The 18561-nt window shown below is 45.0% G+C and overlaps 1 protein-coding gene across 8 annotated transcripts in view; it reads left to right on the top strand.

Moving 5' to 3' along the window:
• KIFC3 (kinesin family member C3) overlaps positions 1-18561 on the top strand; it is a 325817-nt gene that overhangs the window by 283608 nt on the left and 23648 nt on the right. For all 8 annotated transcript variants that reach the window (XM_085639124.1, XM_085639125.1, XM_085639126.1 and 5 more), the window contains 11 exons: positions 3131-3330; positions 5560-5625; positions 6044-6184; positions 8391-8630; positions 10719-10892; positions 10982-11129; positions 11379-11509; positions 14697-14808; positions 16184-16365; positions 17325-17429; positions 17737-17867. In XM_085639124.1, the coding sequence (XP_085495250.1) occupies positions 3131-3330; positions 5560-5625; positions 6044-6184; positions 8391-8630; positions 10719-10892; positions 10982-11129; positions 11379-11509; positions 14697-14808; positions 16184-16365; positions 17325-17429; positions 17737-17867 (1630 nt within the window). The remainder of the gene's footprint in view (positions 1-3130; positions 3331-5559; positions 5626-6043; positions 6185-8390; positions 8631-10718; positions 10893-10981; positions 11130-11378; positions 11510-14696; positions 14809-16183; positions 16366-17324; positions 17430-17736; positions 17868-18561) is intronic.

Here is an 18561-nt window from a genome sequence, read left to right as displayed (position 1 = left end):
AGGTAATTAAAGTGTCCACAGTTGTGGCCTCCACTCCTGTCTGTGTTCTTTCAGATGGCCCGACTCCACTCTAACCAGTGGTTCTTATAATGTCCATTCACAGTGTTAGACTTGGGGGTCTCTAGTTGGCACAGGTATGCACTTGTGACAGATCGGGACCCTCGCCTCTAGTCCGGGTAAGGGGGTACACTCCTAAAATAACCCCTGCTCACCTCCTTGGTAGCTTGGCACGAGCAGACAGGCTCATCTCAGAGGCAGTGTGTAAAGCATTTGTGAACGCATACAGTAACCAAGTGACAACACTACAAATAGACACCACACAGGTTTTATATAAAAAATAAGTATTCTTTAAATAGATTTACCACAAGACCTTAAACGACAAAAACACACAATACTGTTACTTTAGATAGTAGAATTTTGCTTAGTTCTCTTAAGTTCTTAAATGCGACACTTTAAGTCAATGTACCTTTTAGATGCGACACGCAGGGCAACGAAAGTGTTGCAACGATGTTGATACGATGAAGTTTTTGGTGCAAAGAAATAAAGATGTGAAGATCTTCCAGATGCGTTACGCTCCTCCGATGTTGCGAGAAGACTCAACTCGATGCGTCAGCTGCAGCGGTGACACCCTTTACGCGATGCGACGACAGCGGCCTTGGCAGCGACAGTCTTCTCCGACGTTTGCGAGACGCTTCCGCTCGATGTGATGTTGCAGCGGCGACACCCCTTTACGCGATGCGACGACAGCAGCTCCGACGGCGGCATGCTTCTCCGTGGATGCAAGGCGCTTTTCTTGATACGGTGCAATGCGACAACTACGATGGCTGCGATGGCGACACGCTTCTTTCTCGATGCGAGACTCTTCTCTTGATGCGGTGCAATGCGTCGGCTACGATGGCTGCGATGGCGACACGCTTCTTCGGCGTTGCGAAACACTTCCTGGATGATGCGAGACGCTTCTGCTCGATGCGATGCTGCAGCGGCGACACACTTTACGAAATGCGATGACAACAGCACCGACGGCGGCACGCTTCTCCTTCTTCAGTCGCGCTTCCAGCTCCTTGCGACACGCAGTCCCTCAGAAGGCCCAACAACAGCAGCAGGCACTTCCAAAGAACTCTGGGGAGCTGGGGGTGAAGTCTGTTGTTCCTGAGACTTCAGCAGGAGGCAAGCTCTTGTCCAAGCCCTTGGAGATCCTTCACAAGTTGAGCAAAAGTACACACACAGTTCCTTTCTCCTCTCTTTGGCAGTAAGGCAACCACTGCATGCCAATCCCCCAGGTTCAGGGATAGTTTACTCCTCAGCTTCTTCTGGTTCCTCCCTCAGCAGAGGTTCTTCTTGTTTTCCCAAAGTGATCTAAATTCTTGGGATCAGGGTCCCAATATTTATACCCAGAAATCCTTTGTCCTCTGAAGGCAGAGGGGCCTTTGCCCAGTCCCAACCAGTTCCTGAGCACTCTGTTTACCAGACTTCTCCTTTCCTTTCACAGTGCAGGGCAGAAACATTAGACGCCCCACAGGAGGTGGAGCCAGCATTGTGCAAGGCAAGTACATCTCTGGAGCACTTTGTTGACAGGATTCCTTCTCTTCATTCACTGTGCAGGGCAGAGACATCAGCCGCTCCCCAGGAGGTGGAGCCAGCATTGTGGAAGGCAGGCACAGCCCTATTCAGATCCCAGGTGCAACTCCTCCCACCCATCTGGATGCAGATCTCTCTATTCACCACTGGGACACCTCACCCTGTCTCCTGGAATTCCCCAGCCCTGTCACTCAAACTCCAGACAAAGGACTACACACAGCCTAGCAGAGGCAGGTTTGAATGGTTAGAATGCCTACTTTCTAAAAGTGGCATTTTCAAACACAGAATGTTAAAACCAACTTCACTAAAAGATGTAGTTTATCATCCTGAGTTCAGGCATACCATGTTCTCTGAGTCAGTTAAGATTATAAGATGTAATAACCAAACTGCCCATTCTGGCCTATGGAGAACAGGTAGCCTTGCAATAGTGAAACACGAAAATGGCTGTAATTCACTATTAGAACATGCCACACACACCAGGGCATGTCCTACCTTATCCTTACAATGCACCCTGCCCTTGGGCCTACCATAGGGGTGTCTGATATGAAGAAAAGGGAAGGTTTAGGGACTGGCAAGTGGGTGCACTTGCCCAGTCAGCATGACAGTACCAGACTGCACGCAGGCTCTGCAATGGCAGACCTTAGACACATGTTTACAGGCTGCTTCTGTGGGTGGCACAACCAGTGCTGGAAGCCCACCAGCAGTATATGGATTACAAGCCTTGGGCACTCCTGGTGCACTGTACTAGGGTCTGATAAGTAAACCAAACCAACCAATCATGGAATCACAAATCATACTTCAATTTACAATAGGGAGCACTTGCACTGTGGCACTGGACAGCAGTGGCACAGTGCCCTGAGCAACTAACACCAGCAAAAACATATGAGGCAAAGCGAAAAATGGAAGGGAGACTCACGCCAATGTGCCAGGTCTAACACACAGCAATATTTACTAGCAGCTGCTTAAAGATTCATTTAGTGTGCAAAACGAGGGTGTGTGTGTGTGTGTGTGTGTGTGTGTGTGTGTATGTATGTATATATATATATATATATTTCTAAATGTTTGTGTGTGTTTATATGCGTGTGTGTGTGTATATATATATATATATTATCATTTTTTTTCTGCCAGAGCCTTCATGTTTCCTGAAATATGTACACAATCTCTTGTTAAATACGTGCCTCTTTTCCTTGCTTCCCCTTGGCGTGCATATAACCTTGTGTCGGGCATCAAATCTATACCATCTTCCTTTGCTTGGCGATGGTTGAGTAGGGCTCATAGGCTTTGACTCTGCATGTGACTAAAGTAGATCTAAATTGCTAATTGAAGGTGAAACCCAGAGTTGAATTAAAGTATCAATTTTCGTATTTGTCCCTGCTAATTACCCATGCTTGTGACATTGCTACAATGTGCATGATTGTCCTACCCCTTGAGATAGTTAGAGCTTGTGGCAATGGAGAATGCTGTCCGGGGTCATTTCCTTATTTTGTTTGAAAGCTACAGCTTTGCTCTCTTATGTACGTGACCTTTCAATCCTTTTTTCTACATCACACAGGTGGGAGGTTATTTGGTGTCCAAAAGCGCTCCAGCCTACCTGGCGCACGTCAGTTCCCCATGATCCAGAAGGTGGTGGAATCCATGAGCCAGCTGCAGGAGGATAAACTGCGGCTGCAGGATGAATTGCAGGGTCTGGAGGACAAACTGCAGATCCGGGAGAATGAGCATCGTGGGGTCTGTCTGGACTTGCAGGCACAGGTAATACCAGCACATCCAGGCGTGCCGGGGGATGTAGATGATGAAAAATATTCATGGGATGGTCATTGTACCCCAGCTGGCTCGAGAAGGCACAAAGAGCTTAGAAATGGGGGAGAAGCTTGGAGTGGCCTCAGAAACAACAACTATGGAGCAGGTATTCCAGCACAGTGCTCCAAAACTAAAGAGGAGCCTTTAGAGGAGGGTGAAAATATGTTGGACCAGACAAAGGGTGAGAAAATTCGGATTCACTCGAAAGGGAAGGCCCACTCCAAGCTGAAGACTATTAAACAAAGAATGATGACATTTGAAAGTGCACTAGAAAAACTGGAAGCGTGCTTGGTGGACAATAAGAGAAAAGCCTGCTAGGTGATAAGTCTGGGGAGAGTGGAGTCTGGCCATACCAGGTGTTACGAGGGACTCCTCACGGTCCTCTACTGTCCATTCTTGTTTTCTTGCCACCATCAGTCTCCTAGAGAATGAAGTAGAACAGTGTGAAAACTCATGGAGCGCCGACATTGCTAGGGTCCAATACCACAAGGACCATGAGCTGATTTGGCAACAGTACTCAGTTGTTACTTCATAGCGATGTTCAATCAGATACGCAGATTTGGAAATTTTGCTCCAGGGAGCACCTTGATTGCTGGCATGTGGCAACAGACAGTAAACAGGGAGAAGCAGCAAGCTGTTGGAGAGACTTGGCAGAGAAGACACTAGGGTAGAGATAAAAGAAGACTTGAAGTTCACCGCCGAAAATATTAGTGCCTGCAAGATCCCAGAGGCCTTTGCCTACCTTTCTCACTTTGATTCCCTTTGTCGGGAAAATTCTTTTCAGCCTTCTGTCTTGCCCATTCATTTTCTAAGACTCTCTTAAGTTTTTAGTTTATACCAATCTTTTATGAACATGTACAGTCTCTCAAGTTACCCTGTGCTGTTTTCACCAGGCGCCTCCTTTTTTAAGTGGTAAAGTCGCTTGGAGAGGGCAGGGTTTTGCACCCTTCCATCTAATAGGAACTGCAGGGTGGACTTTTCCTGTGGTGTAGATGAGCACTTAACAGTTTCAATAAGCCATCGATCTACTACATGAATATTTGGGCCCCTTGTAAATAATTAAAAAAAAAAAATAGCCATTTCGTGGTGTCAAACTTTATGGAAAATAATATACGTTTTAAAAAGCATTTGAAAAATCAATATAAGAAAAATGATTGGCATTAGGTTTTTTTTTTTAATAATCAGTCATCATGGAGCCTCATCTCCCCCCACTTGAGGGTCGGAGATCAAAATTAAAGACCGAAAAGCTCCGATTAAGGTAGGCAAGCTGCTGCTGAGGTTAGCCCAAGGGCAGCTAAGTTAGATACTTGGAGAAAGTACAAAAGGAAGCAGACTGTGAAACAGTGACGCATGGAAAAAGAAAACAGACTTCAGGAAGCAGAAATCTGCGGAGATGGTAAAACAAAAGTAATGTATAATGGTCATGTTTTAAAAGGTGTTGGAGCAGTGAAGGAGACAACCTAGAAGTCAGCAGAGGTAATGGAGAAGAAGGGGCGTGAACGACATGGGGCTAATAACCACGTGTAAATAATCAAAAGGAGACACTCAAAGCTGTAGAAGAACTTTAAATAAATTACAGATGGTTACCAGTAAATAAAAATGCAAAGAGAAGCAAAAGTGAAGCAAAACTCAACGTGAAAACATTTCAAAGAACAAACCCATTTGTTTTAAGATGTTTCTGCAGTGTTATTTATTAATCTGAAGTACAGGTTCATTTGTTATTGGGGAATAGTTAGTTTAGGTTCCTTGTGCTTGCAGCAGGTATTATTGTTCAGGACACCATTACATAGGTAAAAATAAAATCCTAAAACCTGCTTGTAATCCACCTTTGTCAATCAGCACTTCGAGTAGAGAATCCAGAGCCTATCAATCGTGATTTCGAGTGGTCACTATGCTGACAAATAAACCACAAGCACCAACAAAATAAACAGGCTATTGCTTGCAAGACCTATCCGCGCCTGCAGATAAAGGAATCGGCTAGTGACATTAAAAGACTCATGGCTTCATTCTGAAGTCTTTGTGGGCTATACACCCTCTCGCTGGTAATGCTCATACGTTATTTACATTACTTAAAGACTGTTCTGGATTCTGGAACGAAGACTGCAGAACAGTCTTTGGAAGATACCATGCTGCTGTGTCAATGCTACCAGTCAGTAACATATTCTTACTTTGATTTGGCAGATGGAGAATTTAAAAGAAAAGCTCCAGGACCAGGCCGAGGAGGTCCACAGACTTCAGTCGCAGATGGTGAGTTGTGGGTGCTCTCTGTAGCGAGCCATTAATCCTTCCATTAGTTAATGGGGCTGTGCTGCTTCCATTAAGTTGCAACTGGGTATTCTGTCCCGTGTTGCAGTGACACAGTACTGTCACTCTGTCTTAGTACTCTTGTTACTCTTAGTACTCTTGTTCCATGATTTTATGAATGTATATGCGCCATGCTTCTGTTCCATGACCTTGAGTCCTAGCATTCCTGTTTGTCATGCGATCACTCTGTCCATTTCTTCCAAAGCATTGCGGTCATGTGCTAGTGTCTCATTTAGTCTTCATTCATTCACGTTATCCCTGGCTTCACAGAAAAAAACACATACACCTTTCCGCTCCTCACTTAGATTTTTGAAGGAGGCTTCGGGTTGTCTGTGAATATATTCCTTCTTGCCTCACTCAGGCTGGGACCGACCTGGAGAAGCACAGAGACCTGCTTGCCGCAGAAAATGAGCGTCTAAAACGAGACCTGAAAACCTGTGAGATGGAGCTGCAGGAGTTAAGAAAGCGACCTCTGGAATGCGGAGACTGTAAGCACAGCAAGGTATGGAGCCAGTGGATGGGGGTGCATATGAGTCCAAGCAGCATCTGGGCCCACCATCAAGGCACTTTTACCAGATTCAGTCATAGGAGGGCAGGCGCACACCACCAGGAATCTTTAGGATTGCCAGGGATTTTGTCTGTATGCACCAATGAGAGTGGCTGGGAAAGTGAACTAACGTTGGTAGTCATGGAAGATGAGCATTTTATTCTGATGTATAGTCTGCAGTGATGGACGATTCCAAGTGTAATGTTCATTATGGCCTGACACTAGTACCATCATGGTTAATCTAGGGACGTTCAGCGTTGTGCCACGTTCATCTTTCGAGGTATCTCTCGCAATCGTAAGGAAAAACGTACTTTTGTGTCATTTGCAGTGTGCAGCATGTGTAAAGGCAGGACACTAAGAAAATGAGCAATGATCAAGAGGCCGAGACGCATCAGGTGAAATCGCCAAGAAGTTTGGGCACTAGCGCTGTTTTCAGAGGTTAGGCCGCCTTCGGTCCACATCGTTCAGGGGGCTTATGTACTTGTACTATGCTGTGGTCAGGAGGGCTGGCGTGTGCACCACTGTCAGTGGTGACGAGGGACAAAAGCTTGAAAGTGCTGGCATTCAAATGTGACATACACATTCCTCACGTCTTAAAGAATAGAACAGGAGATAAGGTTTTTACTTTGTCATGACTTGCTTCAATATGAACACCCAATTGCAAAATTCAGTAAACAAAGTGGTCCTTCCTTGGTCAGTGTGTTGTAGCACGAGATTGATCTGATGATTGATGATATTAGTCCGTTTGTAAGGCACCGACCTGAATCTGTTCTTCCTGATATATCTACGCGGTCAGAAGTTATGAACTGCACCACATTCAGTTCTAAATAGGGACAGAGATCCCCACAATTCCATTAGTGGGGAAAGTCAAGCTCTTCCAGCAATAGAAAAAAAGTGGGTGTTTCAGAGCTTTCAGCTCATCTGCAGAAGCAGTCAGTGCAGGATGTCCGTTCCACATGTAAAGGTTGGAAATGTCAGCCACTTGTAACTGAGACAGATATGACAGGACCCTGCCAGTGGCTACCATCGTTTTTTGAGAAGGGAGACTGTTAGTGGGTGAAAAAGTAACAATTAAGGGAACAGTAAATCTGCAAACTGCTGTGTATATTCCGGCATCACAGCAGGAGTGGACAAATCACTTGACTCTACCACCACCCTCTTATGGTCAGGGTGTCCTATCTCTCTGCTTCCGGCTAGTATGCATTGGTCCAACACCACAGCTACCACCATCTTAAGATGCTACACAGTGACACATGCACACAACGTCGTTTGGGGGGGTTGGGGTCAAAGAGTGTTGTCATGAGATGTTTACTATTTCACTCTTACCTCAACTGGGAAGCCAAAGACTTTATAGTCTTAAGCTGCCATCATTGTCCACATGGATAAATAGCAATATAAAGTGTCTCCACCTCTCACTGAGCTCCACGCTTCTTTCACCGTGCATGGCTGCTTCACGCCAGCGAGCCAGCCATAAGCACGGGGGCCAGTGGAAAATATTGAGGATCGAGATAGTAAATGTATTCAACCAAGTCCATCTGAAATTACATGATGAAAGCAGTGTCCCATACATTCCTGACAATAATGGCTAAAAACACAACTCTGTGGCTAAAGAGGAGGCCTACAACACACCTTAGTGGTCCAGAGTGATGCATAGTTGCTCTACCTTTTGAATAAAAGGCAAAATGTGAAAGTTAAAAAATGTGTGCATTTTAGATGAAAAACATGCAAGGATTGCTGCACTGAAGAGAGAAACCAGCTGATTTGATTGGTTCTTATGACTACCGGACTTCTGTATTTTTGGTGGTGATCTCTCTTGGGAACATGGTTACGTAGGGAGCCTGGTGACCAGTCTGAGATGCTATGGACCATTCTGGTTACAGCAAAGCTGCTTTATCCCATTTTATTGTGTGTTTCTCACTTGGGTGTGTCATTGCTGAAGTTAGTATATGTTGTACTTCTAGTGCGGTACACTACTGTGACCAAGACCGGAGTGTCAGTCCTCACAATAAATGATCCATTTAATTGTCCAGGAGTGGTCGGTCTTAATTTGTTGATATTAGAACAAGGGGACTTGTTTCGGGAAAACAATGCTATACATAATTTTTAAATGTATATAATGTTGACAAAAGCTGGGGTATGTTCCATTGTCTCCCTCCTTTAGGAGAACGCACACCTGAGGCAGCAGCTATCCCAGGAGCAGCAGGAGGCAAAGGAGCGACAGGCGCGCCTGGCTGAGGTTGAGCGAGAGTTGGAGCAGAGGAGCAGGCGCCTCTCTGAGGTGGAGCTGCAGCTGAAGGAGACCAAGAGAGAGCGAGAGGAGACTGAAGAGAGGCTCAACCAGCAACTTCAAGAGTGCCAGCAGACCATTGCAAGCGTAAAAGCCCAGCCCCCACAGATAAAGGTGAGACCCGACCTACAGCCCCCAACGGGAAGGGCTTCAGGTACACTCGCAGCCCCACGTATAGATGTGACGATGCACATGAAACCACACAAGTAGAAGGGAGAGCACACTTGCAGCCCTCACAGATAAAGGCGAGAAGACACCCAACGCCCTCACATACCCAGAGCTGTATAAGATAAGGGCAAGAACATGCTCTGAACCACCACAGGGAAAGGCGAGAAAATTTTCAAAGTCCCACCAGATAAATGTGAGGAAACTTGTAGCTCCCGCAGGAAATGCTGAGGATGGACTTTTGCAGCACCACAGGTATAGGCAGGAGTGCACACACAGCCTACGTAAGGTATAGGCATGCGTACAACTTCACATGGTAAGATCCTGGCCCAGCTTCAGAAATACATTGCTGTGACTTACTGTTTGAGAACCACCAGCTTACTCCGGGAATTAGGGGCAAGCCAGAAGTAATGCAAAAGTAATTCACTCGTACCTGCAGCAAAATCATTGTGAAGTGGGCCAAGAACTTGTACGAAGGCACGACCCTGTACATAAAGGCATTCTCACAGCTCATGTGTACAAAGATGAGCACATTCTCACAGCATGGCGAGATCCGGAGCACAAAACTCCTACAGGTAAATGGAGGAGGCACTCTGCTCCTATATATACAGGTGTGGACACACTGTAGCTCATGAAGTAATAAAATGTGTACGAAATGCACACGTGAAGCTTAGCATTCGCTCACAGCCTCCACAGATAAAGGTGAATATGTGCTTACAGCTGCTATTGCATGTGAGGATACATTCATTCACAACTTACATACATCAATGTGAGGCCAAATGTACTGGTCCTACTTGTAAATGGGAGGCCCCGCTCACCCTGTGTAGGAAAAGATGAGGATAGACCTACAGCTTTTCTAGATACATGTGAAGATCTACTCGCAGTCCCCTGCAAATGGCAGCCTTGTAGCTGAGGGCATATTGGGTAAGACTCCCCTACAGTTCTTGACTACCTTTTATATGGGGCAGTGTGGTATATCACCGTTTGAGTGAACGGATGCAATATCAGACTTTGTGTGCGTCAGTGTCATAATGCCACTTCATTAGATTTTTGTTTCTGATTGACCAGAAACCAAGAGGCGTCTGATGTTTCATAATGTGTCAGGGGAAAGTTAAAGTTGCTAAACGTGTTTTTTTTTTTGCGGGAGATAGGAGTCTCAAAACTCAAGAAAATTTACCAAGAAACTAACTTCACTGTAAAGTGTAATTGGGTGAAGATCAAAACGCCCAGTTTTGATAGAGGAATTGAAAGTTCTCCTATCCTAACGTCACCCAATGCTCACCCTTCAGAGTTTTTGTGCATAGTTGCTTATAATAACTTTGCTGTGAAAGAAAAGCGGGGTTTCTCATCACTTGCATGTTTGAATTTAAAAGGAGCACAGGCCTCACGTTGTCCTATATTGCCCTGAAATAATACACAAAATGGTATTGGTCAAAATCTGGGGTTTGTGATCTCTCGGTCCCATCCCGCCTGAAGTTAGTCAGTGAGCAGAGCACAACCCTCATCCCTTCAGTTACTTAAGTGAATCCTGGTGCTCTGAAATCTTAAAATGATTATATGCAAGGGAACAAAAGGCTCGCTCAGTTCTCTTGATCTCCGTTGTTAAGAGAACACATCCATGTGTTTGGTAATCGGCATGGAGAGCACAGAACCTTCCCCTTGCAGCACTGCCAAGAAGTGGATCTTTGGTTATGGAACAAGCACTGAAAGAGTGTATGAACTGCAGATGTTGGATGCTCTGTACAAGGACCAAAGACTAGGTTCTTTGGTAGCAGGCTGTACGAGTTGCACTACTTGGTAGTCTAGCTTGCGGGCCTGTAGGACAATCTAAACATCTGTGAGGAGCAAGTGACTTGCAGGTGCTTAGGTGCTGCTCTGTAGGAGCGGCACAGAGCTTGCAGGACACTTGATCCGTCTGAAGAGAGAAACACATGCCCAATTGCTGGTGTGTAGAATAGTACCACAACATACTGCATTACTTGTGTGTAAGAGAAGCACCAGAACTGGATTGTGATGTCTTATTGTGATTTCTCGCAGTACATCGTCAAGACGGTGGAGGTAGAATCATCCAACACCCAGCGTGCACTTTGCGAGGAGCAGGCACGGTCACAGCTACTGCAAGAGCAGGTGTCCATGCAAAGGCAGGTGTTGCGAGAGATGGAGGAGCAGCTGCGCGGCGCCCAGCAAATGGCTGCCAGGCTCCGAGGCCAGGTACTGTATAGCAAGCGGGGTACAGAGTATGAGAAACACCCAAATTTCTGAAGCTATTCCATGTATCTGATACTGAGCACCTATTTTAGATCCAGATGTACGAGGCGGAACTTGAACGAGCACACGGGGAGATGGTGGAGGAGATGCAGTCCATGGAAGCGGAGAAGAATCGTGCCATTGAGGACGCCTTTATAAGGGCACAGACTGAAATGAAATCTGTGCATGAGAACCTTGCAGGTAGGTGGCGGCTGCATGGTGTCTCTTGCTTATTTGGCGCAGTGGTGTTCAGAAGTGGCATGAGCCAATCTACGTAGGAAAAGCAGTGATCCATGACTCGGATCAGTGCTTGGTGTTTTTGGAAGATGGGTGTGTTCCAGATCTGCAAGCTGGAGTCTTGAATTGAGGATGCTACTCTCTATATTAGACAAAACTGTTTTTGTCTGTAGGTTCTTTTGTTCGTTTACAGTTTGCTGTTTTGTTCTACAGGGGTGCGGTTTAACCTCCTCTCTCTCCAGCCAGCATTAAAAACCCTTACCACGGATTACAATGGCCTGAAGCGACAAGTTCGAGACTTCCCCAACCTGTTGCAGGAGGCGCTGAAGAACGCGCGAGAGGAGGTGAGTGCCGCAGTAGAACCCAGCCGCTGACCTGGGAATCTTTAGTTTCTTCTTCATTAAATCCTCCACCCTCTCCATAACTGTGATGTTGTAGCAGGACTCGCAGCCTTGGTCAGCAGATTTTATCGGAAGTTCCAGGAGTGCAAGCATTCACGTATTATTTCTTTGACTTATAAATTGAGCACTGAAAGGATATCTTGAAGTTTTATTGAGTGTTTTCAGGTGCCCCATTCTTTACAAATGGTTACTTCCGTTAGTGGAGTTGAACTTCACCCGAACCAAAAAAGAACTAAATCTAGGCATCATTTGTGATGCCAACCTAATGTTAGTGGTACAGGTCCCTCGGTGGTGCGTAGATACATCAGCTCAGCTCTCCAAAGAGATGCCCTCTTACCTTACTCAGGACCATAAATACAGCGCTTATTGTAGGAGCAGCAGTCTACTTCTGTCCATAATGTTCCCATGACCTATTTGTAGGTGAATTAACATTGTTCTTCATAAGTTGTAGGAGGCCCTAAATGCAGACTGGTGTTCGGCCTCTTTAAAGGAGTTCAGGTGCCCTGTGCTACATTAGAAACCTATGAAAATAACTTGGGAAGTCGGGTTTGAATGTCACCATGGCTCAACACGCTGTGATTCTTAGCAAATCAATCTCCCGGGTGACTAAAAAATACGTAACGTAATCTCAATCTCATGAAAAGTGCTTTAAGGCATCTGGCCCAAGTTTGCCTTATATGGTCGACATTCGTTCCAAGTCCAGGAAAACCATTGGGCAAGTGAATAGGACTATTTTTAGTATTTGGCTTCAAGTATTTTTCACATCACCGTGCTGCCTCTTAACCGCTTGTGACAGTAAGGCAGCTGAGCTAAGGCACAACATGACAGTGAACATGAATGCCTTCACATATATATAAATATATGTATATATATATATATATATATATATATATATATATATATATATATTTTTTATCGGACAACCCCCTATCGAATTTCCACTAGGAGCGGCTCTGGAAGCCAGAGCCTGGTTATGTTTGTCGGAATAGGGCTAGTTTTTACCACACACAGCAATCTGCAAAAACCAATACTTCGGTTTGAGATATTTGCTGGGTGCTGTAAATGCCTCCTATTCTGTATTTTTATCTTAGAATGAAGGCATATGTGGAATTGGTACTTAATGTACCATCCTCCTCATGGATTCTTTTTGACTTCTTTCAGGACATTTTCCCTAGTTGATTTCTGCAGAACTGGGAAAAATTGTGGACGTGAAGTGTTTACTACAAAGCACTGAATTCCGATTCTTGTATTGGCTTTTGCTTCAGTAGGGAAAGGAATTCTACTCCAGACTTTGAATCAGCACCCATATTTTTTGCCAATTTGAATGAGAAGAATATCTTGAACGAGTCTAACCATTCGTGCTCAGACACCCGGGTGGCACATCTGGCAGAAACCGTAAACGCATCTTGAAACGTGTAAGCTGAGAGCTTCTGCGAATCTAGTGACGACAGGACCCTGTCTAGATGGCACCACAGGGTTCAACCGCACCACTCTGCCGAGCTCTGAAGCGATCTGGAATAACTGAGCGGCTGAGCCCATAAAACAGGCAGATATTCACCTGTCGAAACTTCCATTCCAGAGATTCTTGTCACACCCACATTCCTCTAAGTCACTCGTTTTTACAAACACCTACTCTTCATGGCAGTGCACGGGCCGGGAGCAATCCACCGACTCCCATTTATTGGGAAATACCTCCCCGAGGGTTGGTGAGACCTCGGCTCGACAGTTTTCCTACTCTCTCCAAGTACACACTTTGTTGGCAGTTTAATATGTAGGCAGAGCATTTCCACTCAGCAAATGCCGCCGTTTTTATATGAACTGCTCTCAAGCAATTGCTTTGGGGTTGCATCGGTTTGAACCTAGGCCGTCTGTGCTGGTTTAAATGTCCCTTATATAGGTCTAACTCCACATCTACTTATTTACATCAGAGTTTTACTAGTGTGACCGCTGTAAGGCTTCAGTACCGAGGTAGGTCTGTACCTCTTGGTGAAGGATGCATGGAATGTAAACAGATGCAGGAGGGAAGCTCTCTGCATCCTGGCCTCTGCACAGGGGCCTGTTTTTCGATGGTAGACTTCCTTCCCCGTTAAAGGGTTTCATTGGAGTGCGCATCACCAGGGTTCTTTTATTAAACACATCTCTTTCAGTTTGCTTTGTGAGCAGAGAGGGGGATTGATTTGGATCACTCCTGTAAAGTGGTTTAACATTGTGCTCTGTCCTGCAAAAGTAGTAAAGAGCTTGTTGTCTGGCTGACATGGAAAGACCAGGATCTGCTGCAGTGTCTGGATGTTACTAGTCAAGTGTTGGCTTTGTTTTAGCTTCTGTGCCTGGCGTGGAGGAGCCGGGTGGGTTATTAGACTTGGTTAATGAAGAAGTGATGATCCCTCTTTGTGGGAACTCCTGGGGAAGCTTCCAGCCTTGGCTGCTGGAGGGGAGGCCATTTTCAGATGTCAGTTGTAGTAAAGAGTGAATGTTTGTGATCTTTTCTCGAAGTCCCATTATCTAAGGCACTCTTCTGGTCATTGGATGGTGTAGGACATGTATTTTTTTCTTTACCATTGACTATCCCGCCAGTGTTTGTCGCGAAGTTGAGAGTTGTGTTGAAGTGGCTTAAGGTATTGCAGTCCCTGGAGACTGTCATCTTGCCGGATAGGGAGCATGTTTCTATGGCTGGAGGTCTGTATACTTGATGACAAACTAATTCTCAAAGGGGGTATGTTTGAATTTTAATTTCAGTATTTTTAAGGGGCACTTTCAATTTCAGAAGGCATTTTTTGAGTTTTTTACCCTACAGTAGAGGTGGTACTATTCGGCATATTAGAGCTGTGTGACTGTGTTCAGCTACGGCATACTCCAGCGATATGTTGAAGATGATATTTGATAGAACGGACCTTTTTGGGGACTCAGACCTGAATACATTTGTCTTGCGTAATGCTTAGTGGTGAGCCATTTAGTATACTTCAGCAGTTCTTATCAACTGGTTTTACTGTCAAATGTAAACACTCGATTTTTTGCTTCCAGAGATATTCTCAGTGCAATTTTCTTCCCTTGCCTCCAGCCCCTTGTTTTCTTGTCTCCTTTTGTGAGTTAGGTGCATTTGTGACCGCTGACTCTGCTTTTTTTCTCTTAGATAGGGCAGATCATTGAGGAGGTGACCACCACTAACCAAGGACTGCTCCGTAAATACAGACGGGAAATGCAGCTGCGGAAGAAGTGTCACAATGAACTGGTTAGATTAAAAGGTAAGATAGGGCAATCGTTGTTGGGGGTGAAGGAGAGAGGGTGTGGATGAAACTGAGATGCTTTGGGGGAGAGGAAATTAACTTAAAATGAAGGAACGAGGGCAACCAAGACTTGTGTACTATTGCCATGCCTGAGAAAAGGCCCTCAAAGTAAATGATGCGCAGGTTGAATTTGAAAGCAAAGAGGGGGTGGGGAGAGTGGAGTGGCTTGTTGAATGAGTTAAGGAAATGCTTTTTATGGCAAGTATGGTGAGGAGAGGTGTTTTCTAAGGCGTTTGATGGATGGCTTTTGGGAGGAATTTTGGTCTGGAAAGGCTAGCAAGGAAACTGGTTCAAAACAGGAGGAGGGAAAAACCTTTTTTGTTATCAATGTGGCCCAACGGCTTGTGCAGTGACCGTGTGGGGATTTGTTGTGCAGGTTGTGGGAGAAATGCAGCGGGAGTGCATTCTTTTTGTTAAGTCTAGTGCAAACTGGAAAGGTGACCCAATGCCCAAACTGGATCATATCCAAAGATATTTCCAGCTTCCAAATCTTTCCTGGGTTTATTACATGTATTAATGTATACCAAATGTAGGTATTAAAGTTTGAATATGAACAGGATAGCCTGTTGTCTTTTTCATTTGTCTATGTAGCACAGGTCTGATTTTAACCCTAAAGGTGCCTCAGCTCAACATTTTGTCATTCCATGGAATGCCCTCATGTCATACTTTTAAGTGATACACTAGGAAGATTAATTGCTGTGTTGTTCTAGCACTCCCCACGTGGACCTCAAACAAGTCGCGCCTGCAGTGTTGTGTTCAGTGTGGCGTTTTTGCTGGGTATTCTCTAGTCCCTGCAAACCCCCCCTCCCCCAGCCTCATCAATCCCCACATATCTCCTGCTGTCACAGGGGGAGCTCAGTAGCTGCAGTTGCCATGGACTCCAGATTGAATACACTGCAGATTATCTGAAGGTCAGTAAATCCCTTTTCATGCCCCTCCATAGCCGTTGTAGAAGATTACATTGCTGCCCCTCCGTGAGGACCATGAATTCTGATCATGGTTAATATGCCAGGGAGGCCTAGGGAACCTCAGTGCTGCCTAGGTAAGTGCTATCATAGCCATCTTCCTCCCATCCACCGTCCTCTGTGGCTGCCCAGGGAAGGGCTCATTGTTGACATGTATCCCCCTGCTGTACACACTCTTCTATAGTCAGTGACTCCCATCTAGTGAGGTCCATTATAGCCCCGTGGCCATGGCTTTGTATGGTGAGGATGCGGTGTCTACTGGTGTACAGCGCGCCTCAAGGGTTGCAGTGTTGCACAGAATGAATCGCCAGCATGAACTTGGAATGGCTTTCCCTATCCATACAACCCGTCTTTTATTTTTCTTTCAGGAAATATTCGGGTTTTTGGCCGTGTGCGTCCAGTAACAAAAGAGGATGGCGAGGGCCCAGAGTCTTCGAATGTTGTGAGTTTTGATGAGGACGATGATGCCATTCTGCACCTTGCTCACCGGGGGAAGCCAGTTACCTTTGAGTTGGACAAGATCTTTCCTCCTCAGGCCACTCAGCAGGAGGTAAGTTCTGGTCTTCCGTCTTCTTTGTAGTGGATAGCCTCTTCTACTTTTCAGTAACTTCTTGAGGAGTCGGTGGCTGGGAGCGTGTTTGAGAGGGAGGTTGGATGGTCATCTGACCTAATCCATTGGCAGGGGCTCGACCCAACAGGAACAACATCCAAGCTCACATCGAAACCGGTATCCTTCGGTTCTAGTCATGCACTGTGAAAATAGAATGATCATGGAGTATTTATATTTTCATCTGCTCGACTAAGGGGCCTAGAATCTTCAATTATGTAACATTGTTTTCACTCTTTTTTAAATATAATTCTGAAGAGGCTAATTAATTAGTCCTTTACAACACTGAAACGTCAATAAAATCCCTCCCGCCAGCCCGGTTCGTTTAATCTTTCTTCACAGGATGATTTTGACTTTAATTGAGGATAAGTAAAATGTAAAGGTGTTTTTTAGCTCATTTTAGTGTTTTGAACACCTTCTCAGCAGCCAACTTCTTCAGCTACAAATTGGATAACTTGCTTAACTGTTTGATGCTTTGGTATTTGACACTCTTTATGAAATAGTTGTTGGAGGGTGTACTGGTCCATGTTCTTTATTGGCAAAGACCCATTCACCCTTTATTGGGTAAGCTCTAGTCTCACTCTACAAGAAGTACCATTTCTGCATGTTTTCATACCACATATTCTTATGTTCTTATGGATTGTGCAGGGTAATATTACTGGTTGAGCTTCAATTCTGCATTTTACGCGCAATGTCTTAATTTTTTGTCAAAAACCTGTTTAGGGAAGCAAGTCCCCCATAGAGAAATATATCTGTAACACTGGATATAAGTTCCTTCCCGTCCCCAGCCTTAGTCTTTCTTGACTTTTTCCTGTCATCACAGTGGAGATGCTTTATCTTTAAGGATTTATGTGCTCAGTATTGAGACTGTTCTCCAATATTTCTCATGTTTGCTCCTATAGGTGTTCCGGGAAGTTCAAGCTCTCATCACTTCTTGCATTGATGGATACAATGTTTGCATCTTTGCCTATGGGCAGACTGGATCAGGAAAGACTTACACCATGGAAGTAAGCAATGAATGTCTGTGTCGGGCATTGAAGGGGTATGCAGTCTCTCCTTACTATCTGTAACACCGACCTTCTCCTGCCTCTCGTTTCCTCTGTCTTACAGAATGAACCAACATGTGTACCATGATACCTGGACATGATCTAGGGCTGCGTTGCGTTACCCAGTTTGAGATCCTGTATATATTAAAAAGCCTCTTGTCACATTCACAGATGCATCTTCAAATTTCCTGTTGATATTTCACCCCGTATTGAATCCATGGCTTGTTGCATCAGAAAGTCTAATGGGCTGCATTTTGTTTCTCATCAGGGAACTCCAGAGAACGCAGGAATAAATCAACGTGCCTTGCAACTACTCTTCTCTGAGGTAGCCGAGAAGGCCTCTGATTGGCAGTACTCCATTTCTGTTAGCATGGTGGAAATCTACAATGAGACTCTGAGGTAAATGAGTGATGGGAGATACGTGGTTAACAGGGAACATGTGTTATGCAGTTAATTTAGAATAATGTGCAATATGAGTGACAGATGACCCAAGTATGAGCTAGTAGATTGAACAATGCCACAGGGTCTCTTTTATGAGATCAGAGAAACCCCCCCAACTTGAGGCAACTGCAGAAGATAGTTTATTACTCGGGATTTATGGTGTTAGTTTTACAGGTTCAAGAGGCAAGCCTCACCCACAAAATAGGTGAAACTAACTTGAAGCAAAGTAAAACTGTTGATGCTGTGGCCAAATACGGGGTGTAGTCTGAATGAAGCTAGGATAGGAGGCAACTCTCCTAATCGGAGTTTAATACATGTTGGCGGAAAAGTTTGATCATCATGAATACACATCTGAAATCTGTGACCATGTTGAAACACCTGATATTTCTCACAGCAAATTAGAGGTACTTGCATGCCTTTTCGTGTGTGGCTATATTCTGTGAATGGATTTCCTGTAAGCAATGACAAACAGTGAACATTATGGGGTCTGACTCGTCTAAATTAGCACCTGGTCCAACATCAGTTTAGAGTGTCAACATCACAGGTGTGAAATTTCCAGTGGTGAAGCCGATGGAAGCTTCGCTGTCAGAAACACCACTTCATGTCACCTTCAATAAAAGGCAGTGGATGTAGACTAGGTTGGATAGAACAC

This window comes from Triturus cristatus, chromosome 12, assembly GCF_964204655.1.
Source record: "Triturus cristatus chromosome 12, aTriCri1.1, whole genome shotgun sequence".
Taxonomy (NCBI): domain Eukaryota; kingdom Metazoa; phylum Chordata; class Amphibia; order Caudata; family Salamandridae; genus Triturus; species Triturus cristatus.
Note: the sequence above shows the minus strand (reverse complement) of the source record. Positions and strands in the feature narration are given on the sequence as shown.